The sequence below is a fragment of the Aulonocara stuartgranti genome (assembly GCF_965226115.1).
Source record: "Aulonocara stuartgranti genome assembly, chromosome: 13".
In the NCBI taxonomy this organism is placed as follows: domain Eukaryota; kingdom Metazoa; phylum Chordata; class Actinopteri; order Cichliformes; family Cichlidae; genus Aulonocara; species Aulonocara stuartgranti.
In genome coordinates, this window is record NC_138949.1 from 14623860 (window position 1) to 14650345 (window position 26486).

Genomic DNA, 26486 nt, shown 5'->3' on the forward strand with positions numbered 1-26486 from the left:
CACAGCTGTTGTTACTAATTGAAAGCTTTCTGAATTTTTATTTTTACATTTTATTTGTTATAACACTACACACAGCTGTAGTGAGCAATTATAATATTGGGATAGTTTCTAGTAGGAATAATAAAAACACACTATCAAACAATAAAACTGAATAAAGAATGTATATTGCCAATAGATGTCATTTAACTTGTTTTTGTTAAAGTGTTTTAAGGTGCATTTTTCCTTTAAGAGCACCCCGGAGTACTTGTTTCTAATACTTCCACAGAACTGGGAAACTGCCAAGCTTTAAAATTGCCACCATCAATCAAGAGGTTTTAAAGGATGCAACAAGCAATTTCATGGATGACTTTTTTTTTCCCAACTTCTTCAACATTATTCCCCATCACCCGTGTGCTATTGTGGATCCTCCCCCCGCCTCAGACCCGCTCCTGCTTCTCTTTGATTCCAACACCACTGATAAAAAAGTCTCTCTGTGTTCTGTCGCTTATTCATGTCCGGTAATTTCTTAGCTCAGACTAATTTTCCTCTCCCTGAACTGAAGCAAGTTCATCATAAATGTCTGGAACAAGAAGTATTAAGTTAGAACATGCCTTATGCTTCACTTAAACCTCAAAGGAATGAACCTTGTCCTAGATACTTTAGACAAGGGAGGAGCATAAATGCGTTTGCAGTATTTTTAAAATGTAATTGCGAACACTGTTGCAGTGACTCCCTGGCCTCATTTTTTTGGACAAAGAGTGTGGATAGGGATTGGCTGTGGGTGGGGCTGTGTGCTACAATTAGGGAGGCCGAGGAGAAAACACAAAGATAGCGTTGGTGTGTTGGTGACACAGGATCGAGCCTCCCTGTTTGCCATTATATCTAATCAGTGCGCTCTAATCAATTTATTCTGTTCAGTTTAAGCAGAGAACACGACTTGCTAGCAGAAAAACACAAAGTATTCCTTCATAAGAAGGAAAACAAAAGTAAAAAAGAATAATTATCAAATAATAAGCAAAAACTCCTTTAATATTCATTCCAAACTACAGTACAGGGCAATTCTGTGCTACTATATATATTTAGAGAAACCGGATTAGGTACAAATAAACAAAAACAAACAAACACAATCAAATTAATGGGAGGGGAGGCAATGTGGCAATGTGTGATTTCTGCAGCAAATAGGATATTTACTGAATAGCTGTTTTTGTCTTGTTTTTCTCAGACAGTCCTCAAATGGCTGTCTGCTGCTGGCCACATGGTCTGAAAACACAAGGGAGTCTGATACTTACACAGAGCACACTAAAGACATAAGGGATCATTGTCTTTATCCCCAGGTCCAGCAGCTATTTCGGAGCAAAACTGACCCAGCATCTTTCTGCTGATGAATGTTGATATATACTGTGGAAGATTGTTAGGCAACAATAACCTGACCAGAAAAACTACAAAAGAGATGGGGTATGATATGTAATTCACAGCTGAGCGATCACTAAAGACAGCAATAGGTTCCCATAAAAACTATTTTACCATAAATTAATGAAGTAGTGTGTTTTTTTTAAAGCACAGATGTACAATAAATAATAACTTGAGAAGATCTAGGAAAATCCTGACATTTCTTTTATTTTTTACAGGTAAAATTTTGTTCTTTTTGAATATTTATAGGTGCTAAAACTAAGGACGTCATTTCCACTGTTGTTTTTTCACTAGCTGAATGAACAGCCATCAACACCTGCCAGTTTCTTCTGCACACATTGCAAGAATTTAAAATTCATCTTCCCCCTTTTCTCCAATGGCAGACTGGCATTATGGTGTCAAAGAAAATGCCGGTTAGGGCAACACAAAAAGGTGACACGTCTAGCCAGGAGCCATCATTATAAGCCATCTGAGTCAGTTTTCAACTAAAGTACTTTTTTACATTTAAAAAAAAAATGCAGCAGCAGTGTTTTCCTTTTTCTTTTCTCTCTCCAGTTTAACAAACTCCCATTGCAATCAGCAGTGATTTAAATTGATCCTAATCATCTCAATCAACAATGTAATGACACAACTGTATATCTAAAGATTCGAGGAGGTTAAAAAAAAACTCATCCAACCCACTCAATTTCAGGATTACATGCAATTATTCTCACTTGTCATTTACTCCGAGTGCAGTACGGAGCACCTGCTCAGGGATAAATGGTGTGGGTTGAGAATCTGCCAATGAGCACAATGACAGTGGTGCTGACAGCCGCTGTGGAAGGTGATGACAAGTAGAGACTAGTGACAGATACTTGGATGTTTGTCATCTCTGTGGAGCTGACCAGGCACTTTCATCTTAGCTCTCTGTGTTTTGATGCAGCCTTGTCTCTGTTTCCCTTCCCTTTCTATATAAAGATGCCACAGCGTGTAGTATATACTGGCTGGCTATGGAAAAAGTGCAAAAACAGACAAGGTTTCACAATGATCTACCACCCTTTTAAACAGCTACTTTGTGTTTAAGTCTCTGGCAAATTATCTGCAGCTATGATCAATTGACGCTGTATATGCAGCGGTAGCTTCTAGGATGAACTGAAGCAGCTTTGCCCCTTGGGATATGGCTGTTTATGCCAGGGGCTCATTCATCTTCACAGTCCTTGTTGGTCATTTGATATCCATCAATTGATTATTTTTGGAGGGGCTTGGCTTTGTAACTACGGAGCAGTGTGTAGCGATTAATTGGTTAACTAGATGAGGTATTGAGACGTTTTAATTGTTGCGCTGTGAGGAAGCCAATTACATTTGCTCAAATGAGTGTGGATTGATTAAGGCAGGCTCGTTCGTGGGCTCCATCAACATGAAACTGATGGAAGGAGAAAAGTGTGTGATTCTTTGGGTGCAGTTGTTGATTTCTGAGATGATTTAGCACCTTCTAATGAGACAAGGTCACCTTGCTCCTGGCCTTTTAGGTCATTCTTTAACTGCTTTCTGACATGCTCACCAACAATTGGAACTTTTAACTACTCAAGGAGTGTAAAACTCACCAAAGCCTGGGTAGTTTTGCTATTAGTATTTGTTTACCTGTTTGCAACCCTGCATTCCATATAGCTTTAGTGAAATTGGTGGCCTGTTTTCTGGGCAGAGGCTGAATGTTTTCTAGCCTACCGGTTACAGCACATAAAGGAGCTGCTCTTGCTGGTAGTGAAATTAGAACAGGGCAGTCAGGTGTTACTGCAGTGCACCTTAAACCTGTCAAAGAGAATGGCCAGTACTTTTGATTTGGCCTCTCCAGAAGTTGCAGCAAGTGGTAATTTGCTGATACCATTTTTTTTTATCCACTGTTAACCTAATTTCTGCACACAGAAATTGCCTGTCCAGAGGGAAGGAAAACAATTCAGCCTGCTGACAGAACATGATTTGACTCCTCTAACCTCAAGGTACCACACAGACATGTACTGTAGCCCTGCTCGTTTAAGCAAACTATTCTGGCCTGTTTTACATTTGAAATAACTCACCTGGAGCACCGAGGTGAACGGTAATACACTGTATATAAAGTAGCCCTGTTATTGGAAATGTAAACTTAAAACTTGTGATATGGTCGCAACTTAGAAACATTCACATAAATAGAAAAAAGTCCTAATCTTTCTTTTCAATGAGAGTCATCAGAGAAGCCTTGATCCATACAATTTTTATCTCTGTTTCATCATGAATATGTAAACTGCAGCTATTTCTCTGGTAAAACATGATCCGTAGGGGCCAAGGCAATGTGATGAAGACTTGTGTCAGGCCAAGTGAGCTGGAACTGATGGTGCACATAATTAATGGTCTGAAATAGACTGAGAATTAGTGCTGGGCTGGGATGTTAATTGACTATGATACTTGGGCTGGTGCCTCTCAGCCTGAGGCTCTTATTCTTTTCCCCGTGCTTTGCTGTATCACTTTGCTTCAATTTTCCTGATGTCCTATTTCCCACTTCTCCCTCTACTTTTCCTCGATTTTGGCCTCCTACTCAAGTCTTCTCTTCCTTTTTCAATCCCATTTTCCATGTTTCTTAGTCTCCCCTTGACGGTTTCCTCTACCTCGGAGGCATATGGAACTTCAAAAACAGACAAGGACAGACCTGTGACGTACACTCCTCGTGCTGAAGTAGCCACCTATGCAAGCTTTACAAGCCTTGGTTGTCCCTTGCAGGATGGGGGAAATCTATAATTAAGACAAAGTTGTAACACTAATAGGACTACCATGCTAACAAGGGTGGGTGCACATTTGCACACGGTGAGACAACACTGCAAGTTTACAAAAAATAGTTGCCATGACAATGTACTGATATCACCTGCTTAGAGTCCTCTTCCATAATTCATTTGCTCAAATAGATGACCTGTGCAGGTCTGGAGCAAGAGCGTCAGGATGACAGTGTGCTTTAATAAATATGCAAAGTGAAAACAAGGTCATAAATAAGCTGGGTTTAGCATTTCCTTCTACCACAGATTTCCCTACATACATGAAGATTTTTTTCCCCACTCATGTTTGTTGCACTACCTCGTCAAATCGTTCTTTGTGTTCGTGCCAGGGTAAAATTGTGCATACCGGAAAACACTGCACTTGTAGAAAAAAGAGACACTTCCATAAAAAATAGAGCAAACTGAAATTGCAAAGGCATAGATTTGCAGATATTTAGTCCCATGCATTGGCTCAAGGTCCAAAACAGTGAACACTTATCACAGCTTTACTGAAGTATGCTGTCTAAATGAATAAATAAGTCTGCTGACATCACAGGGGATGGTATTAAACTGTTGCTAAGACTGGTGCTTGAGACTAGCAATAGTATGAATAAGGAGAAAAGCTACACTTTTCAAAGCCTTCTTAAAAATACATTTTAAAAAAATGTGTCCACATTAGCTCCATAACTTGTGTTTTTGTAGTTTTCCAATATTTTTTATTTGATGCATAATGGATGTTTTTTTTCTCTCCTTTTGTATAATATACACATTCAATCCAGTGATAGCAGAGCAATTCCACCTGGCATCACGACCACATCCAAAGATAAAATACATCCCTGCTGAGGCAGTTCCGTTTTGATAATAGAAAATCAGACACTGCCAAAGCTTCTCGACCATCATTAATCTCCTGCCCCAGTGCCGACTCACAGGGAGTGACTGGTGATGGAGAGCGGGAGAAGTAGACGATAGAGCGGGAAGGAGAGACCGGAGTGAATGAGAGGAGTGAATTAGACAGTAAAAGAGGAAGGCACATCAAAGCGAGGCTGGGAGGATGAAAAACTCGATTACAGAGAAGACAGAAGGTGAAAAGTATAGAGTGGACTTAGGCGCTAAAGAGAAAAGGAACTCAAGGCATTAAGTAGCTGGTCTATAGGGAACCAGCTGGACTGACGGTATAAAGTCGCCCTAATCACTCCATCAGCGATTACATCGTGTCCGCACACAGATAGTAACCACAGCCATTCCAGTATCTCCCCATCACACCTCATTACTCTACCTCTCAACTACACACGTTGCCTCGGTGATGGTCCCTAGGACATCACACTGCCATGGAGGTCTCACCTGTCAATGCACATGAGCATTACCTCCCATATGACTAAGTAGGCTTATTGGGTAGGCAGCTGTGGCTGAAGTATCCACTGGCCAGAGTGAGTAAAGATTGTCATTGATTTGTTGCGCTGAAGGACAGGCCGAGGTTGAAGGCCTGAGGTTGTGGGGCTGAGGCTGTGCCGGCTGTCAGGGTTTAAAGTCTGCTGGAGTTCTGAGACAGCTCAGCGTACAGAGGCATTTATCATCAGCAAGGTAACTGGCTTCTCTGAAAGCAAGTCAGGCGAAAAATGAACAGCTGCCACGGCTGCACTCACAAAGACCCCACCATTCTTTCTGCCTTTCACCAGACTTGGTTTCCAGCAACAGGAAACAAGTCAGACATATTGTCATTCAAATACATAACTGCTCACAAAGAGCCAGATTCGTCTGGCTGGAAATTAGATATCAGAACTGGAGGCTTCCGAACGTCACACTGTACACAAGACGGAAACAAAATAAAAACAGTTGAAATTAAAGAACAGACGTGGCATACATGTTTTATTACAAGAATTATAACTACCAACTGTGTCCTGCTGACAGAGAATATTTTTAATTAAGCCAAAAAAAAAAAAAAAAAAAAGGATAATAATTCAACAGCTATACACTTTGTGCTAACAGTTTAACTCATATGAACAAGCCATTACATGGCATCACTACATGAGGACTGGCTTTTTAGAAAGAAACCGCACTCTTTTCTCTTCCCAGCTAAAGCTCTTTTATGCGTTATGCATTCAACTTGGAAATCCGGGAGATTAAAGTTTTGTACTGAAAAGGTGCAGTAGGTGTAACAGTAATCAAGTGTTTTACAACAACATACTACAAAACAGAGACTTGATAATCCCATTATCTTTTTAAGTAGATATAGTGTGTCTGTGGTGTTGTGACTACGTATAATAGGATGCTAACATTTTCCACATGGTGCATATAAATTAGAACATTTTCGCTTTCTCATAGTCATGTTGTTTTGTATCTCAGTACTTTCTCTCAAACAACAGCTGCATGCTACAGCGTGGCTGGGTCTTTAATATGAAAGGATTGGCAATGTCTGACCTAATCAATCAGGTGCTGGTAAGTAGAAGCCTGTTCTATTACCACAGGGGGAGAAGGGGCATATGTATCAGTAATGCATTCGCTGACCTCCCACGTAAGATATAATTCCCGTGTGGTTATTTAACACCATTAATGATAAATGTGTATTTTACATGGCAGCATACGCCACCGCCCTCCCGTTAATTTCATCCTCCTAATTCTCTGTTATTTCGCTGTGCCTTTACCCTTTTCTTCCTCTCTATGTCCACCTCACAGTTGCCATATCTCATATTAAAGCTCAAACAGAATGTGGGCCCATTTCCCTGTGCAGTGCAGAGTGTTGGGGAGGGCTGCAGATTAAAAAGCCTTCCCCTGGGTGCGCTCACCAGGCTGTTCAGCACTGCTCGCCAGGGAGATTCACTACATACATTCTCTTTTATGGCCCTTTCCTTATTCATCATAACACAGCTTCAATTTTATTAACTTCTCCAGCCAAGCATACATCTTTCCCTGTGCCATCAGTCTTCTTCTCTCTATTTCTATCCAAACAGCACACCCCATGATGCTCATAAGCACAAGCACACAAGTGTGTACTGCTATTTGCTTCCACGTATACAGATTTAACACTAGGGAACGTTGAGTAAACGGACCCATTTCTTTCAGTCCAAGCACGTCTTTATCTTACTGTTGGGTGTTTCCCAGCGTTACCTTTCCTTGACATTGTGTCAGGCCCAGCTGATGGCCAGCACAAAAGACACTGGATGTGAAAAAAGTACCACAGAGCAAAGTTTCCAAACTCTATTTTATGTCGGGCATACATTAGAACGTAGACTTGATTTCTACACTTGATTTCTAATCAGTGGCTAAAACACTAATCAGCAGGACCCAAGCAATGTAAATATTCTAGCCTGAAACATACAGGAGAGTGTGAGTGCACTTTCATGGTATTGCACAGCAAAATACAGCCGACTCTGCACAGTTAGAAGATAGAGACTCAAATCTATTTTTGGAGGGTTTTTTCTTTCTCGTTTCCTTAGGCTGTGTAATCACAATCCCAGACACTGCAGAAAAGGCTAATTTTACTGGTCACAGCCTTGCCCACCATATGAAAAAGGAATATGCTCTTGAACCCAACGCTACAATGGCTTTAGTAGGTGGAAAAAGCAGATACATTCGATCCAATCACAGTCTCACTGGTAAGGTGATGGCACAAGGGCCATCTCAGCGTGAAAAGCTTTGATGGGGGAGCTTCACCCATATTGTATCATGAAAGACAGAATGTGAGTCGGACAAAGGGAGGGGAAGAGGGAAAAAAAGAGAAGTGGTGTTCCTCTGAAGATTTTAGTGTCAAGAAAACAGACACTGTTGAAGTCTTAGGTATGATATTTACTGACCGCTTAAAGTGATGAAAATATGCCAAGTAAAGCATGGGCTCTAATTGTGTTTACTAATTTTAGCAATGGCACTAAATTGTTCACATTTGGCATCACATTTTCTGATGCCACATGTGATACGAGTGGGTTTTAAATGTTGTTTGTGTAGCGGTTAAGCATAAAGGTAATTGTCAAATAAGCTATATAGATGTTAAGATCAATTAGTACATGATTATCAAATAAATGGAAAACAATGGAACTGTCTTGAGCTGGATGTTGAGTGTCGGTACCATTGAAACTTCTCCAGAAATTACACTGAGATCCAGACTCTGTAAGTCCACTCCAGTCTAATGTAAATGTATTCACCCAGGATTCTTCAGCATTTTCCCCCATGTATCTTTCCTTTTGTCCTGACTAATTTCCCAGCCTCCTTCAAAGAAAAACATCCCCACAAAATGAAGACTGCACCACCGAGTTTGACTGTAGGGATGGTATTAATGAAGTGATCCTCACTGCTGGCTTCCGCACGTCTTTGGGAATTTGTAGCCAGATCGATGAATCTTTGAGTCATCAGGCCAGAGGCTTTTTTCTTTTTTTGGTCAGATACGTGTTTAGGTGTCTTTTGGTTCCCAGAGTGCTATCATCTGCCTTTTATTGAGGAACGGCTTCTATCTGGTCAATATACCAAAAAAGCTACATTTGTGGAGCGCTAAGCTAGTAGTTTCCCTTCTGAGGGATTCTCTTACTGCCACAAAGGAAATTTCCTGTTGATTCAATGTGAACACTGGACAGTGGACCCACATGTAGGTAAGCTATAATTACCCTTATTTGGGAATATTGAAAGCTAATATTCTACCATTTCTTATATATCTTTCCAGATCAGGGCTTTGACACAATATCGTCCTGCAAGTCTGTGGACAAACTCTGATCTTCATGGCTTGATTTTCAGTCTGACATCTACTATTAGCTCAAGGCACCTTATGTTTACAGATGTGTGTCTTTCCTAATTATGTGCAATCAGTTCAATTAGGCAAAGATGCACTCCAATCATTTCGTTAATTGCCAGTGTTATATTGGTCTGTATATTTTCTGTTGCATAAGATAAATATTTCAGGCTATTATTTTCAATAACCAACAAACAGTAATTTTTTAGCATTTTCATTGGGGTATATTATATGTAGCATTAATAGAAAAACAATCCATTGAGCCCGAAACATAGCAAAATACAGAAAACATAAAAGGTTTGACAATATTATGTACATTTTGGTTAATGAATGGAATTTAGCTAAATCACAAAACTACTCAACTACTACTCAACATATTTCGATATAAAAATATCAATGGCAACAATGGAATAAATACTTGTTAAATTCAGAGATGATATTCTGGTTCAATTCAAAAAGAATTATCATGACTATTGTGTTTTTGCAGCTTTCAATTTACAGGTAATATAGTAAATTATCATCTGCTATATGCAGTAAGTGGTAAGTAGTGAGCTAAATGCAAAATAATCTTACTATAACTCAAAGTCTTTGTATGTGCTTGTTTCTTTGGATGCCAACTCATCCCATGTGATCAGAAGTTGAGCAACCAACTTGCCACCCAGTTACATCGTATACTCCAGAAAGTTTTTATCTATATCAGATGTAATGATGCCATCATTTTGCCCAGCAACCACATAGCAACAGGCTAACATGATTTCTTTTTAGCACCAATAACACCTTATAAAATCACCATATCATTTTTATTTCACCACAATAACATCTAAATTATATCCTTAAAACTTCTGCTATGCCTTTAGGTTGCTTGGCAACCACCACAGGAACTTACTAAAATGACATGGGGTTTTTATTCCTTTAAGGACCCAGAACAACTTCTAAAAGCAGCCTCTTGTTTTGATTTCATGACAATGATGTCTCATTAATATTTACAAACTGTAAATATATGCAATATATCATAAAGTCACCACATTACCTACAAACCACCTAATCATGGACAGCAACACAGACAGGCCAGCATGGGCATGTACTAGCTCATTTAACATGGTAAAAAGTATAGCTCAGGAAAAGGTGCTAATGTGCTATTGTCATTGTAAGTATGATAACACACTAGTTAGCTTTTAACTCAATCCACTGTTTGATGTTGGACATTGCTTCTGTGCTGACCTGATGAGTCAACATAAACCTGTAACAAATCTAGAGTCCCAGTTGTCTGGTCTCAGGTAAAAGACGTTAAACAACGCCTGAAGAGAAAGAAAACATGCCAAGGACTACACTCCAGCTCCCATCAAAGATTCACGAGTTCTCCGAAGCTGTCTTATCCACAAACAGAATTCCACACAAAGGCACATTCATCATCAAGGTGCTGTCCAGATCATAATGAGAAAAGCTCAAATGGAGGAGAAGCTGTCGTCTTCAGTTGTCCGATTCTCACCATATGCTGCAGCTCCTGTCGACTACTTTCTGCTTAAGAGAGAGCCAATTTATTTTCCCAGAAGGATGGACCACTTGTGACATTTGGCAATGGAGCATCAGACGTTTCATCCAGCTGTTTCAGAGACACACACAAACACGCAGAGGCTGGGACAGAGGTTTGCGTAGTCACCACACAGGCTTTGATAGGCTAAACAGGCTGACTTACAGCTGCTGCGTTTTAATGTGTAATGATCCGTGGTGGTCCTGATATAACCCTTCCCACTCACTGGCGCTTTGATGCCAGTGTATGCGCACGTATGAAAACACACTCAATCAAAACCCTTATATTCCTAAATCTAGCAGTTTTTCAAATGAATTCTTCTTTGTGATATTGCATGTGGTTGAATAGCTCCAACAATATTTACTGTGTAAATAGGAAACCAGGAACTGTTTCCCCAATGCTATTCAAAGCAATGTTTCTTTGCCAGAAGCTATTAGGGAATGGACTATTTTGCGTTTTTTTATCGCAGTTTTTGAGGATGCCAATTCAAATCATGAGTACAAAGTGGAAAAGATTTTCAGATCACTGCATTGTACTGACAAAAAGACTTATCTCCACAGTAAGTCTGAAGTACCATCAACCATTTTGTGCCCTGGAAATCATTTAGACAATTAGAAGCATTTTAGTGGAAGTGCTTTCAATGAAAAACACTCCTAAATGCCTGCTCACATTCACTACACTGTTACAAAAAGCATCTTAAAAAAACGGTAATATTCCGGCAGCTGGGGCGCCAAAATACTACCGTAAAATAACAGAAAATAACTCCCTGATAAAAATACGGTTATTTCCAGTAATGACAATACAGCTTGTTGCGCTAATTTTACATGGGATCTTGCCTTTGCAAGTGATTTTAAACATTAGATTAGGAACACGTTAATGTGATTAAACAATGAAATTATCTATAAATAGGAAAAAAAAAACAAATCTTAAAAAAACTGTAATATTCCGGCAGCTGTGGCGCCAAAATACTACCGTAAAAATAACAGAAAATAACTTTCTCATGAAAATACAGTTATTTTCAGTAATGAAAATACAGCTTGTTGCGCTAATTTTACATGGGATTCTGCCTTTTCCAAGTGCTTTTAGACATTAAATTAGGAATATTTTAACGTGATCAAACAATGAAATTACCTATAAACAAGGTCAATGAATGTGACAATATGAATCATAATACGTAAATGTACAGAAATATACAGTTAACAGTTGGTTTAAATAATAATGTATGCCCTGGGACAAACTGACAGAGGCGAGGCTGCCATATCGCACCATCGGCCCCTCTGGCCATCACCAGTAGGCGGAGAGTCTTGACCACGGACACAATACCGAGAGTGTCCAAGTCGGGGCTCGAACCGGCAACCTTCCGAGCACAAGGCGAACTGCCAACTCTTGAGCCACGATCGCCCTAAATAGCAATGAAAATAATACTTATGTGATGTAACGCAAGCTTATAGGAATCATTTTATACTTTTCCATAGCATTACATTTGAATTCAACAGTTCGATCTTTCAAATAACGGACAGATATTTGTGAAATCGTGAAACATTTGTGAATGTATTTTAACAATCTAAGTATGCATATGTACAGACAGATACATTTAATGATCATGAAAATTATGTTTTATTACATTACAGTGATTTAACGTTAATTTACATTTGAAATGTGAACTCACAGTCTATTTACGTAACTTTAATGATATTCTAGAAGAACAGAACAAAACTGTAAAATGCAGTAAAATACTTTTATATTAGGATTTTTTCCTACACTGCAGCCATACCCACGACCTTGTGGTTGTTAGTTCACATTCATTGGCCGATGCTTAGCGTCATGTTATTATGTGTCCCAACATCCAATGGCATGTCACATTGTTTTCATGGCCACACCCTCACCACAGGTGCAGAGGCCTATTTCTGTTCAGGAATGTTGTGAATACTTTGAGATTTATATTAATTGCAATTCCTACCTCTACATTTATTTTTTTTAAATATATAATTAGCACAGCGTGGCCGTGCAATGTTTTATATGTTTTTTTTAGTTTTTATTCCTATTAATTATATTTTCACTTGTTACCTCTGAATTATTGAATCAGACCTAGATGACATGAAATTTTCAGCACAATTATAATTCAAATACTCCTTTAATTATTGATTATTCTCATTCATTTTTGATCATTTTATATATTTTTCCATAGTATTACATTTGGATTTAACAGATTATACTCTCACATAACAGATAAATATTTGTGAATTCATGATACATTTCTGAATGTATTTTTACAATCTAAATATGCATATGTACAAAAAAATATATTTAAAAAACAAGTAAATTGTGTTTTACTATATGTACAGTGATGTTATGTTATTTTAGCTTTGGCATGTAAAATCACAGTCTACCTATGTAAATTTCATGATATTCTAGAAAGACAGTACAAAACTGTAAAATATACAGTAAGATACTTTGACATTACTATTTTTTGGAACAGTGTACTTTTATGTTTCAAAAAGCTACAAATATAATATCAGGTTTCTTAATGGTGATTACATTAATCACAATTACAATTTAAAAACCACATACAGTGGGGCAAAAAAGTATTTAGTCAGCCACCGATTGTGCAAGTTCCCCCACCTAAAATGATGACAGAGGTCAGTAATTTGCACCAGAGGTACACTTCAACTGTGAGAGACAGAATGTGAAAAAAAAATCCATGAATCCACATGGTAGGATTTGTAAAGAATTTATTCGTAAATCAGGGTGGAAAATAAGTATTTGGTCAATAACAAAAATACAACTCAATACTTTGTAACATAACCTTTGTTGGCAATAACAGAGGTCAAACGTTTACTATAGGTCTTTACCAGGTTTGCACACACAGTAGCTGGTATTTTGGCCCATTCCTCCATGCAGATCTTCTCGAGAGCAGTGATGTTTTGGGGCTGTCGCCGAGCAACACGGACTTTCAACTCCCGCCACAGATTTTCTATGGGGTTGAGGTCTGGAGACTGGCTAGGCCACTCCAGGACTTTCAAATGCTTCTTACGGAGCCACTCCTTTGTTGCCCGGGCGGTGTGTTTTGGATCATTGTCATGTTGGAAGACCCAGCCTCGTTTCATCTTCAAAGTACTCACTGATGGAAGGAGGTTTTGGCTCAAAATCTCACGATACATGGCCCCATTCATTCTGTCCTTAACACGGATCAGTTGTCCTGTCCCCTTGGCAGAAAAACAGCCCCATAGCATGATGTTTCCACCCCCATGCTTCACAGTAGGTATGGTGTTCTTGGGATGCAACTCAGTATTCTTCTTCCTCCAAACACGACGATTTGAGTTGATACCAAAAAGTTCTACTTTGGTTTCATCTGACCACATGACATTCTCCCAATCCTCTGCTGTATCATCCATGTGCTCTCTGGCAAACTTCAGACGGGCCTGGACATGCACTGGCTTCAGCAGCGGGACACGTCTGGCACTGCGGGATTTGATTCCCTGCCGTTGTAGTGTGTTACTGATGGTGACCTTTGTTACTTTGGTCCCAGCTCTCTGCAGGTCATTCACCAGGTCCCCCCGTGTGGTTCTGGGATCTTTGCTCACCGTTCTCATGATCATTTTGACCCCACGGGATGAGATCTTGCGTGGAGCCCCAGATCGAGGGAGATTATCAGTGGTCTTGTATGTTTTCCATTTTCTGATGATTGCTCCCACAGTTGATTTTTTCACACCAAGCTGCTTGCCTATTGTAGATTCACTCTTCCCAGTCTGGTGCAGGTCTACAATACTTTTCCTGGTGTCCTTCGAAAGCTCTTTGGTCTTGGCCATGGCGGAGTTTGGAGTCTGACTGTTTGAGGCTGTGGACAGGTGTCTTTTATACAGATGATGAGTTCAAACAGGTGCCATTCATACAGGTAACGAGTGGGGGACAGAAAAGCTTCTTACAGAAGACGTTACAGGTCTGTGAGGGCCAGAGATTTTCCTTGTTTGAGGTGACCAAATACTTATTTTCCACCCTAATTTACGAATAAATTCTTTACAAATCCTACCATGTGAATTCATGGATTTTTTTTTCACATTCTGTCTCTCACAGTTGAAGTGTACCTCTGGTGCAAATTACTGACCTCTGTCATCATTTTAAGTGGGGGAACTTGCACAATCAGTGGCTGACTAAATACTTTTTTGCCCCACTGTATGTACGTGTAATGGAAGCTGTGACTGTGTGTTATACCCTTGAAGACACATTTTAGACTAAAAGTGGTTTACATTGATTTTCTGTGCCATAGACAGTAAGTGGCACCACTGACTGCATCTGTGTACCCAGTTGTGCTCATATAAATGTCCTGTTGAGCGCATACTGGAGCACGCAGAAGAGCATGAGTAGGTGCATGTGCAGCAGAAAAGATGGAGGGGGTCATGGGGCTAAAATGAGCATGGAATCTGAAAATGGGGATATATGAATAATAAAAATGGATGGTGTAGCCAGGCTTCCTGCATACGAGTCCGATAAAATGCTTCTATTAGCAGAGCCACCCAGGTGTAACGTGGCCACGAAGTCTGAATATCCAAGCAAAAGGAAAACAGTGGAGCCTTGTTATGGTGAGAGGAAATGCAAGTTAACTCTACCAAACATTAATCCACGTGATGGGTCAATAGACTCTATAGCTCTGTGTGCATGTGGACACGGATTTGTGTGTGTGTGTGTGTGTGTGTGTGTGTGTGTGTGTGTGTGTGTGTGTGCATGCAAGAGAAAGAGAGGAAGAGGCAAGAATGTGTGTGGGACACTTGATTTTCAGAGACGTGCATCTCTGTCATTGGATGCTCAAGGCACATGCATGTGCTTAGATTTCCATACTTTGCTACAGGGCTCTTTCAGATGTGATGTAATCACTTTATCATGGTAATGGAAATTGGATTTAATTTTCTCCTTTCAGCAGCTGCACGTTGATTCACCCTCTCTTCAGCTTGGAGGGGAAAAAAACTGCAAGTGAGAGATTCCTTGCTCGCTGGCTCTTCATCTAGCCTATAAACACCGATCTTATTTGTAGAAGTGGTAAAATTGTATAATTAAAAACAATAATTCACTACAGGTCGCTATCGCTCCTGCTAATTAAACCGAGTTGACACAGCAAGGTGTGTGGGGTGAGACGACAGTTAGAGTTAGAGAAGACGTACTCCTTTGAGCTGGATTCATCTTCTCTGTGCCTCGTAGAGGAAGCTTAAAGATTTGAGAAATGATAAAGGACAAAGTTGGATTGCTGCTGAAAAGTACAAAAAAAAAAGGATTTGGCTCGTGGAGGTCTACCAACATTAAAATTATGTTGTTCTGAGGGAGAAGAAAAAAAGGAGCCCGGGGACCATGATTTACATTGAAACTGGCTGTAAAAAACATCACCTCACACCTCCCTGTTTCACATTTCTACTTTTTCACCCTTCGACAAGGAGCAGAAAGTGCAATTTTGTAAATCCGCCCAGCAGATCAAAGTGCTACCATGTTCTAATGGCTGCCACCCACCCACCCACCAGTCTCTCCTGTGGAAGAGCCCCATCAGCAGAGCGTGTTTAGGAAGAGCCAAGACAGCCTGATTAATCTCCTAATAGTTCCAGAGAGAGATAAAGACGGATACTGTAGAAGCACAGATGGGAAAAGGAAAGAGAAACAAAGTTGGAATTCAGTTATCAGATTGCACCATATGCGCCAGTGGAGAACGTGAAAAGAAGACAAGCAACAGAGAAAGCTGATGAAAACAACTCTATGTTTTGTCTCTGTTGTGACTCTCACACGTTTAAAAGTAGAACAACACGACTCCTCCATTGTTTGCCGTAGCATTAAGGGGATGGGGGAATGGCAGTGATGCAGCACCCGCCTCCCCCCTCAACCGCCCCTCCTCCATGCCCCTGTCACCATCACAGAGAGCAGTAAAGGTAAAACTATTCAAGTCAATTCAAGTAGGCTTATCATCCCTTCACCTGTATACTGAGCTAACGCGAACATCTCTCTTTCTCTCCCTCTCCCCCTGACAAACTCAGTCGGCTTGACTGGATGACAGTAACTATCAAAAGGATTCCACAAATAGGGAAAATCAAGACCAGAATAAAATATAAAAAGGGGAGATAATAGAAAAAAAATGAGCTTGTCATGTCTGAGAAATTGGGGAATTTCAGAATGAACACAAATTGAAAGAATGAAAGTGTATGCTAAGAAAGACAATTTCACAACTCACTGAAGATTGAGCCACCACCTCAGCGTAGTTGGTTGTAACACGCTGCGCACGATGAATGGTAAATTCCTTGCATTTACCTCGGTGAAGTAAAGCATCATATGGTTTGCTTTCCAGGAACGCAGTATAGCAGCGAGTCAGCCAGCTGATGCTTTTATAATCCTTTCATGTGAAATGTCGGTTTTGACCGAAAAATGAATCAATTTTACTGAAAAAAAAACCCTTCTAGTTACTTCAATGCCTTCAAAAGGGGCGTGTCTGCGAGCACTTCCTGTGCATTTTGCAGAGAACAGTACTAAAGTGAAGGTTTCTAGCGTTACATATGTGCACGTATACACAGACAGCATAAGCACCTTCAAAAGATCAGCTTTGTTAGCGCTCGCATTAACACATACGATTATCCTGGGCACAGGGAGAAATAGGTGTTGTGCTTGTTTTTACTGATTGTATTACCAAAATCATTTTTCTCCTTTTGTTGGATGCCACCCATTAACATGCTTTAGCTGTGACAGTGAATATTTTGATTTGATATTCCGCACCTTCTCTGGCTCGCAGTGGACTGAGAAAAGATGGTGGGGTGCGAAAAGTGACGAATGGGACAGGTTTAGATAAGAGAAGCCAAGAGGTACCATTTTTTTCTGCGTGTGATTGGTGCTGGTGTCACTGCTGGGCCCAACATCAGGCAGAATTTTTATAAAAACACCCACATTTTTTTCGGCCAAGCCGGAGAGTCAAGAAATTACATAATGATGTGGGTGTTTCCGAGCAATAAATAAACAGTTTAACAACAACTACGGTAGGATACATGGGGTGTTTTTGTGAGTGCGTGCGTGTGTGTCTGTTAGCCACAAGTGTCAAACACCTCGCCCATTGCAGCATCCAGTAACACAATACAGCAGGTCAAAAATGCGCTTGTTTTATTCTTTGTACTCGGAAGGAAGCGGTGCTTCTTTGTCCTGCAGCACCACTGGGTCTGTATTCCTCTCTATTTACTCCCAGTCAGTATTTTAAGGGTAGCAGAACAGATATTTTCTGTGCCGTGAAACTGCCTGCAATATTTCAGCATTTGGTGAAGTTTCCAGTGTCGGTAAGAGCTTTTTTTTTTTACCATAGCGGCCACACAATAAGCAGCACTATTCTGAACCCAGCAACAGGACCTGATACAGCGAAGGCAAATAATATCACATTTCTATTTACAGCACATTTTGCAATTTCAAGCGCTGCTTGCTTTTTCAACAATTATCACTAACTCTCGCCGTAAGTGGTACCACCTGGCTTAGAAAAACAGGGTGTGTTATTTTCTATAAGCACTGCATCAGTCAGAAAATATTCACAGCATGACTGCGGCATCACAGCTGAGTCTGAGGGAAAACTTGGAGGAAAAAAATGATGAAAGTGCACGCCAGACTTTTAATTCTCAAATCCAGCTTCAGGTATGAGTTACTGCCTGTCTGATTCAAGGCAGGAATATGGAGAAGTATATTGAAAGGTCCCTCTACCTGACAAACTGGGGAGCAGCTATGAGTGACTGTCGGCTTTTCAGTTTGTCTATGACAGCGTCTGTCTTCATTCAGTGCTCTTAAATTGGCTTTGGAACCGATTGGAAATGGTTCTTTTATTATACACTTCCCATAACTCCCCCTCTCATCAAAGCTTGACCATCTTTTATCTGGAAGATGACGTTTCCATTAGGGTCTGCCAACCTCTGACTGTTGCTCTGTGAGTTGTGGTGCCGAGGAAGAGTATTGTTAACCAACACAACAACAGGATCTCACTGGCTGGGGAGCTCACAACCCTCGGTCGTGGCAAGGCAGTTCATCAGATGACTGCTCACCCAGAACACACACACACACACACACACACACACAGGAGCAGACACACATGGCTTGTCTCTATTGCCTTCTCCCATTTCTTTCTCCCTTTTCTCTCGCATTCTTAGACACACAAACACAAAAATTCACAGATCTGACAAAGTCAGACAATAGAGCAGCAGAAAAAAAGACAGAACTTGGCCAAAGGGAATGTGTCTGTCAGCTCTTCCTCACCAGTTCCAGTGTTTCATCAAAGGTATGAGGTTCAGCTGCCAATATGGCAACACTTTCAGTCCCCAAACACAGAACTGGGGTTCTCTCAAATACTGGAGCTTGATGACTCCCTCCTCCCTCTGTTGCTGTCTTCATTAACCGCATTTCGAGATACAGCTTACATTAACAATTTAAGGTTCAAGGAAGCGGAATCGTTATACAGCCCTAGGATGTATAGTAAGTATACTGCATACTATTTTTAAAGCTTCCTGCTGACCAGGCCTGGTAACACTGCTGGCGCTCATAAGGACGTGGCCATGCCCGGTGTGTGTGCATGTCGGAAGAGACATACGCTCTGGTCCCACTCTGGGAGTTATAATTAGATCTACGTTATCAGACTGTCTGTTCACACTGGCCCTTTCAGCTACTGTTTGGATGCATCATGAATCATTAGTCTAAGTGGTCACGCAAGATCTCAGTTCGATCTGTGTTTTGTGAAACATTTCATTCATCTGTAAAAGTTAAACACAATTTTTATCTCTCCCATTACTTATCTTACATTGCTCCTCATTTCTGTTGTGTTCATGTCCTTCATTTTTCTTCCTCCTGCTTTTCCGCACATCTCTTTTCTTCCACGGCCTGGCAGCGGGAAAGCCTATTCTCCAGCATGATTTCATCAGGCTCAGCTCCTTGACCTTTGTGCCATGCTGTAAATGGCAGCTTTCTTTATGAGGCCTGTGATGACTTTATTGAACAATTCACACACAAGGGCACGCGTGAACACAAACACCCACACACACACACCCACTTGTTCACAATATACATGCGTGCACGCTGCCATGGGATCTGTCCTTCACAGCCAGCTATAACTCTGACTTTTAGGTGCGTGCTGAAAATTCCAGGCCTTCAGAGCTGCTGAGCAGTTTTAGAGCAGGTGATCAGCATTCCTGCAAAAAATAAATCCAGGTTTCATGGGGACTGAAACGCAACCAAAGTTTATTCATATCATATTTATAAACCAAGCTGATAAACTTTCAGATCTGAGTCAGGACCTTGGAGTCAGTGGGCTGCTATTAATTGTGTGCAAATACATAATTAATATCTCCAAAAGTTGATTCTGTTCATCTGGACGCAGCGTTTTGTGGGAGAACAATTAATAGTTTTTTAAAGACCATAGCCCTTAGGTAAAGGCTCATGGAAACCAGCTGACTGTGATGAGCACACTGGAGCAGCAGGAGCAAATATTTTCAATTTCCAGCAAGCGGGAAATAGTACATTTGAATTTCACAACAATTTAGAGAGTGGTGAGAGAATCCATGAAATTTCAGTGAGAGCAATTATATCTGACAAGTAAACAAAATTAAATTGCAGCGATTCAAACAGCATGTTGCAAAATGCGTCAGTGAATGAAAAGCCCCGTGTGCGCACTGAAATTAGTTGTGCTGCTACCAAGTTTTAGAAATTTGGGACAAGAGTGTTCGACACCCAAGTCTGGGCAGTTAAACAGACTTTCTAAAAACTGGCCAGGCTTTACTGAAGGTCTTTTCTGTCAATGTAGTCGTTGTCTTTGTGAAAGTTAAACAAGTACCCATTATCATGGCGGTCACAAAGGACACTGGGCACTGAAGTGTAGTGAAGTCCTTTCACACTGTAACCGTTCCAACAATGTGTCACAACAACCGCGCCGACGTAGCTCTCGCCATATGCTACGAGTACTGATCCGGGCCGTTCCTGACTCAGCTTTACCCCGTAGTCGTGGTTCATAACAGAAGAAGTGATCAGAGAAGAGTGGTGGGTACTGCTGCCATCATGATTAATACTTTGCATTAGAATTAACTGGACTTCTGTATCTGTATAAAACTGAAAAACTCTAGCTGAGCTGAGGCAGGGAGACATGAGTAAGCTGGTATAAGATGCTGCTCCTGAACTGTTTTGCTCACTCATGCTGTTAACTGCTCCATCATCTACTTAAGTAAAGACCTATGAAAAAAAATGAAGTCATGTCTGTGCAGCAGTAACATGCCTCATCTCCCATTGTTGGTGTGTGCGCACGTTTAGATCTCGCATGAATCCCTGGCTATGATGATGATACAGTGACACGTTTCACATAACTACCGAGAGCGAGGAGGACACACACTCCTACATGCGTGCACATACGTGTAAGAGTGTCAGTTACAACAACAGTCGCTGAGTTTATGAGCGACCTGCATCTGACAACTTGTCAGTAGATGTTGCAAAGCGCAAAGCGTAGTCTAGGATGAGAGCTCGTGGCTTGTGTATGTGCACTCGAGTCCTTTTTCAGACTTAATCCTTCTACCTCCCTTGTTTCATCTTATCCCCTTCATCCCCCCTGCGCCAACATCAGGCTTTTCCTGACACAGTCCTTATTCTTTATCTTTTCAGTTTTTTATCCTTTCTTTTTGCTCCACTTATCTTCCGTCTTTCCTTCCTTCATTGTCTTTGGCTTTTTATCAGTCATCTTGCAGGGAAAAGGTAATAAAAGACCAACACATCGAAGGAACATTGCTCCGCTTTTGATATTTTGTTCTCTCACACCCTCCTTTTTGTCTTTTATTTTTGTTTGCTGCAGCAGACCTTATCGGGAAGATGGCTGCGAGATAAGGCCTCTGTGGTTCTTTGTGGTGAAATAATACGACAGGCCGATAAGGCCGGATGTGTGACTAGGTTCGCCACTGCCACTGCCTGCCTGGGAAGAGGCCCCAGGGTGTGCTAGGAAATCCCCAGTGGGGCTAAGAGATATCAAACCTTTTATAAAATGTCAACCCTACACTTCGGACACAAGCAGTGACATGTTTTCCAAGGCAACTGCGCAGCTTAAATTTTTGATAATAACAGAGACAGCAAGCAGCCACATTCTTTAAAAATGCATCGCTGTGCGCCTTTTTAATGTGAGCTGTGGTTGTTAATGACATGTAAAATGTGTGTGTGGCTGCTGCCAGACTAACAAGGCTAAACATTACAGATGTAATGGATGAAAGCAAACTATAAAAAAAGGTCTTGGCCTGTGCTTCGTGTGGACACAAACAAACTTTTCATTGCCATCTGTTTAATAGTGATGGAGTCACAAGTTCCTGGCTCATGCCATTACTTTGTCTCTAATCTGCAGCACCTATTACGATTTCATGAAGTGGTAATGATTATACAATTACTTCCAGCTTGGAAATACCATAATAATGGCTGCAATGACCAAGGTTTGCGAGTTTATTGAGTGGATGTTTATGGATTTAAAAACAAACACACACAGACTGGCTGACTGGCTGGCCATTGATTTGTGCTGCTACTGACTAAAGAAGCGTGGTGGGCAACACTGGCACTCAATAGCAGTTACATTTTCATATAAATAACAACAGCATTCTGGCCTTTAATTGCCACAGAAATGACTACATGGGTTAAAGAGTGGGCATAGATGGATATGGCATTGATTTGGGTGACTTTTTTTTTACGCTTTGTACTCTGAGGCATCACTTGGGTGACATCTCCAGCTCACTTTTTCTCCTCAACTGGCCTCATGATAAACATGTTATGTTTGTATTCTAAAGAGGGCTGACAGCGCCTGCTTTTTGTTTTTTTCTCCCAGATCCAAACCTCTAACAACTCTGAATAGGATAACAAAGGAAAATGGCTGGATAGATGGATCTCATACCACAATTAGAAAATCAATTACAAAACACATAATTCATAGTAACTCTCAGCTATAGTGTATACACTTTAAATGCTTTAGCTTTATACCTGATCAGATGTTGTAATGCTTCTGTGCTGAAGCCACATTAAAGCTTTGACTTCAAGTGTTAAGCGCAGTCTGGATCCAGCAGAGACATAGAATTCCCACAACAATTTTCTACATCTTTTATAACCCCTCCTTGTCAGACACAGGGCTATTTCACAAAATGCGCAAGTGAAATAAAGAGTTAAGGAGAGGGAGACACTTCAAGCATAACTGATTTATTAGGCCAAGTGAAGGGAGGAGAAGGAGAGAAGAAAATGATTTAGGCCTCACATACACTTTTAATTACTGTTGTCAAGGTGTTTGCTTCGCCCTTCTGGGAAAAAGCAAACCAAATCATCACTCATACCAACTACTTAGAAGACCCGCAAAACAGGCCATAAAGTTTAGCACCTCTTCGATAGTGCAACATTTACTGCAACATAAACAAATCCCAGCCTTCTCTCTGCGCAGTGTCTGTCTTTTCTCCCGAGGTAAGGCACGCTGCATGGCTGATAAACTGGGCAGAATGAGGCCACAAATCCAGGGGTGCCCTGCTCAACCTCGTGCGCTTACCTGAGGGATGGAAGAGGACAAAGGAACAACATGTGCCTGTCTGTTTGATCTCCCTGTATGAGGTGCGCTGCACATGTAGGCTGCTGACACGTCATGGATTGTTTGCTCTCGCACCAGCAGCCCTCACTGCACAGCAGCTCTTATTATAGCGGGGAGGCAGCTGAGAATGATATTCATTCGCACGCGCGCGCATACAGACACGCGCACACATACAAATTTTCCTTTGATGAGGCTGTGGTATAAACTATCTATGACCAGAGGCTCACTTAGAATTCCTGTCTGCAACATTACACTCTTATAGCTGGAAGACAATAGAAGGCAGTGGCCAGACAGTCTGCCCCAAAAGCAATACCAATGAAGAAAATACACATCCGTCTTGCAATATTTAACTTGAATGTCAAGTGCTCCTCGGCATATACACCTGAAATTACAATAGCTGTGTTTCCAGGTTAGTCTTTAGTAATATTGACCGGCAGCAATAGAGGATATAGGAAGGGCCACTAAATCCATTATTCATAAATGAAAACAGGGGACAAGAGGAAGATGAGTGTTTCTGCTGACTATGTGGTTGCTCCCTCAGAAGTCTGAGACATTTTAAGAGCGGATACGGTTCCCCCACCACACTAACCCCAGTCAAGTTTGGTTTCATTTATGCTGATTTCCATATGTCCAAAAGATCTGTTTCAATCTATAGCTTCCTGCTGCTCAGTCACTCTAAATGTTTTATGAGCCTGTGCGGCTTGCTGGTGAAAGCAAACTGTAACAAAGGAGGATAATTTTCGTGTTCCTGGCACATACAAGATATTCAAACAAAATGATATATATATGAAATGGAAAGGGGAATACAATAATTCAAGGCTACAGTTATCTGAGCTAAACCACTAATAGCACACGCCGCTCTGCCTACAGTGCCATGCTGCAAAATGTTTCCACAGCAGCACATAATTAAAAACAGCATGCTTATATGTGTATTATATTTATGTGTGTGAAAGCACAACAGGCTGGCGAGAAGAACAGTGCCGCAGTGAAAAAAAAAGGTAATTAAGTTGACCGGAACAAGGCGAGCTATCTGTTAAATATTCCATGCAGCCCCACACAAAGCACCATGGAAGCCATCAACAACAGGGCACCGACAACAATTACAGAATAATTAGCAGAGAAGATTTGTCTTTGCCAGGGATATGTGTAAGTAATTGTATAAGTAATTTTAGACTTGGCCCGGTCCAAATTGCCTTACTTGTGCTTCAACCTCGGTTAACATAAGTGGACTTAAAGGGCGTGCAGCGCAAGTGTGGCAACATCTCTAAAAGCGCATACAAACATGCTTGCATATGCTTCTAGAAATACATTTCCCTTGACTTTATAACAATGAAATCATACAGCCACTACTAAGTGTAATGACAACAGAAAACAGCTATTCTCACTCCATGTTCAGTCATTCCTCAGAGAGTTTTACACTGCTTGTCAAAAAGGGGGGGAAAAACTAGAAGACACTAATGCAGTGCTACAGTTATTTAGATTTATTCACACTATCCCTATTTATGCTTCATCATCTGTTACTGTTCAGATTATATTCGATGATTTACTTGTTGTAACGAGGCAATCAACATTCAAAGAATAACAATGTACTTCCTATAAAAATAAGCTCTACATGTGATAGTTTGGGGACGCTGAGCTACAGCTCACTGTAATGGAGCAAGAAAGAGAAGGCTATTTTTATCTCACCCCGAGGCTCGGGGCAGCTGTGTCAGAAGTCAACAACTATGGTGACTCCATGCTGTGGCACTCCAAAAAAAGAAACAAAACACACACACAAAACCTCATGCTTTAGCATACTGAGGTCTGCCTTTTAGTTTCTTTTTAAATTCTTTTTAAACTAAGCAAGAATCTTAAAATCTGAGCAACGTTTGAGGCTAAGCAGCCTGAGCGCTCTGCACAAATGTGCTCAGCGAGAACTTTGGAGAATAGCTGAGCCAATCAAAAAATGTTTCACACAGATAAAAACAAACACAATGTTGACACTTCTAACCTTGTAACTCCCCAAAAAGCGAACATGCCTAACAGTGTAACATTGACGATGAAATCAAATTTACCCCATGTTAGCCATGGCAATATTGTTCTGTATGAGGCAAGCCTAGAACATATTGATGTACAGCTTTGAGGATGACAAGCTGTGCTCGCTGTGATTTGTTACACTAATAAAAGTGAAGACACATTATTGTCCTGCCCTCTCAAATACACATACACACAGATCTTCCCCTCGCTCGCTCTCTGTCTCTCTCTCACACACACACACACACACACACACACACACACACACACACATTCATTCCTCTTCATGGACCACTTGGCTTTGTAGTGGCAAAGAGCTTGAACAAATTGAGAAATGATTGGAATTGAAAGATGAGTAATGGCAATTCTAGCGCTGTCTCTTCTCAATATGGAGATGATGAGATTTGATTCTTTGAGGTCAGGTACATCATCCGAGCAGAGTGGATGTCCCGTCTATGACTAAAAGAGATAGGGGGCCATTCGCTCTCGCCTACATCCTTTTGCTACAATCGGTCACAGCCAACATAAAATCAATGCCATATTTACCAGCGTATTACCATACTAATAACACTGCTCATCGCCACTTTAACAATTAAGGCTCAAAATCTGCATGCTAAATATATGCAGCGCCTGGGTTATTAGGCATTGCACTTTCTTACTGCCGTCTCCTCCCCATTCATGTTGGGGAGAGTGAATCAGCAGTAAATGATTCATTTCATTCCTTTCAGTGCTATCTCCTCATTACGGTCAGCAGTTAATTCACTATTACAGTGCCATTAGCCTAGCTTCGCCACAGACTGCGCTGCAACCTGCCAAACATACTGACAAGCAAATGGCAGTTCTGGTTTCACTGACACTTGGTCACACAAAGGGAAAGCAAGGAGAGGAGTTAGGCTGTGAGGGCTGATTCTGTGATTCTTGCTAGTCAGGCTTTTATTACAAGATCCCTTAAATAGGAGTAGTGGGAATGAAGGGAAACCTCCACAACATAAAATGGAATGTATCTTGAAACAAAAAGGTGGTCAAGCAGGCTGAAAAGAAAACTTTGGCCTTTTGCCATCTGTCGCATTGCGCTGATGATCCTCAAATTACACGCTCTGTTGGTTTTTGCTGATTCTGATTAATGTGGAGCAGGTTGGCAGCTAAGGCTGTCTTAAGATGTTGTCCCAGGGAGGCGGGGTAACTGTAGAATTAAGAGTGACTCGTGTCAGCACAAACCGTGGGAAGCAAAATCGCTTGTGATGAATGTGTTTTCTCCTACCCTCTGCTTGTTGGAGCATGACATTTAAATGATGAATAATGTCATGGGAAACGCATCTGTATTTGGATGACGTTTTTTGTAATTTTACAGATTTTATTCGGGGAAAATGCAGTTCCTTCAGTAACCACTTGAGGCATCATTCGAAAATAAGTCGATTATGACGTTATATGTGACATGGGAGTAAAATCTGGACCTCAAAGGCTCATTCATTCTGCTTTTACTTTAAAAGGGAGGAAAAAAGGAAAACCATCAAA

At 40.9% G+C, this 26486-nt stretch overlaps 1 protein-coding gene across 19 annotated transcripts in view; it reads right to left on the reverse strand.

Annotated features, from left to right (window-relative positions):
- LOC309720212 (neurexin-1a-like) overlaps positions 1-26486 on the reverse strand; it is a 256636-nt gene that overhangs the window by 53249 nt on the left and 176901 nt on the right. The window contains exon 19 of one of the 19 annotated variants that reach the window (XM_082556892.1): positions 22853-22919. The exons of the other annotated variants lie outside the window; for them this stretch is intronic. Coding sequence (XP_082413018.1) covers positions 22902-22919 — 18 coding nt within the window. The 3' untranslated portion in view covers positions 22853-22901. Of the gene's footprint in view, positions 1-22852; positions 22920-26486 lie in introns of those variants that run through there. 19 annotated transcript variants of the gene reach the window in all.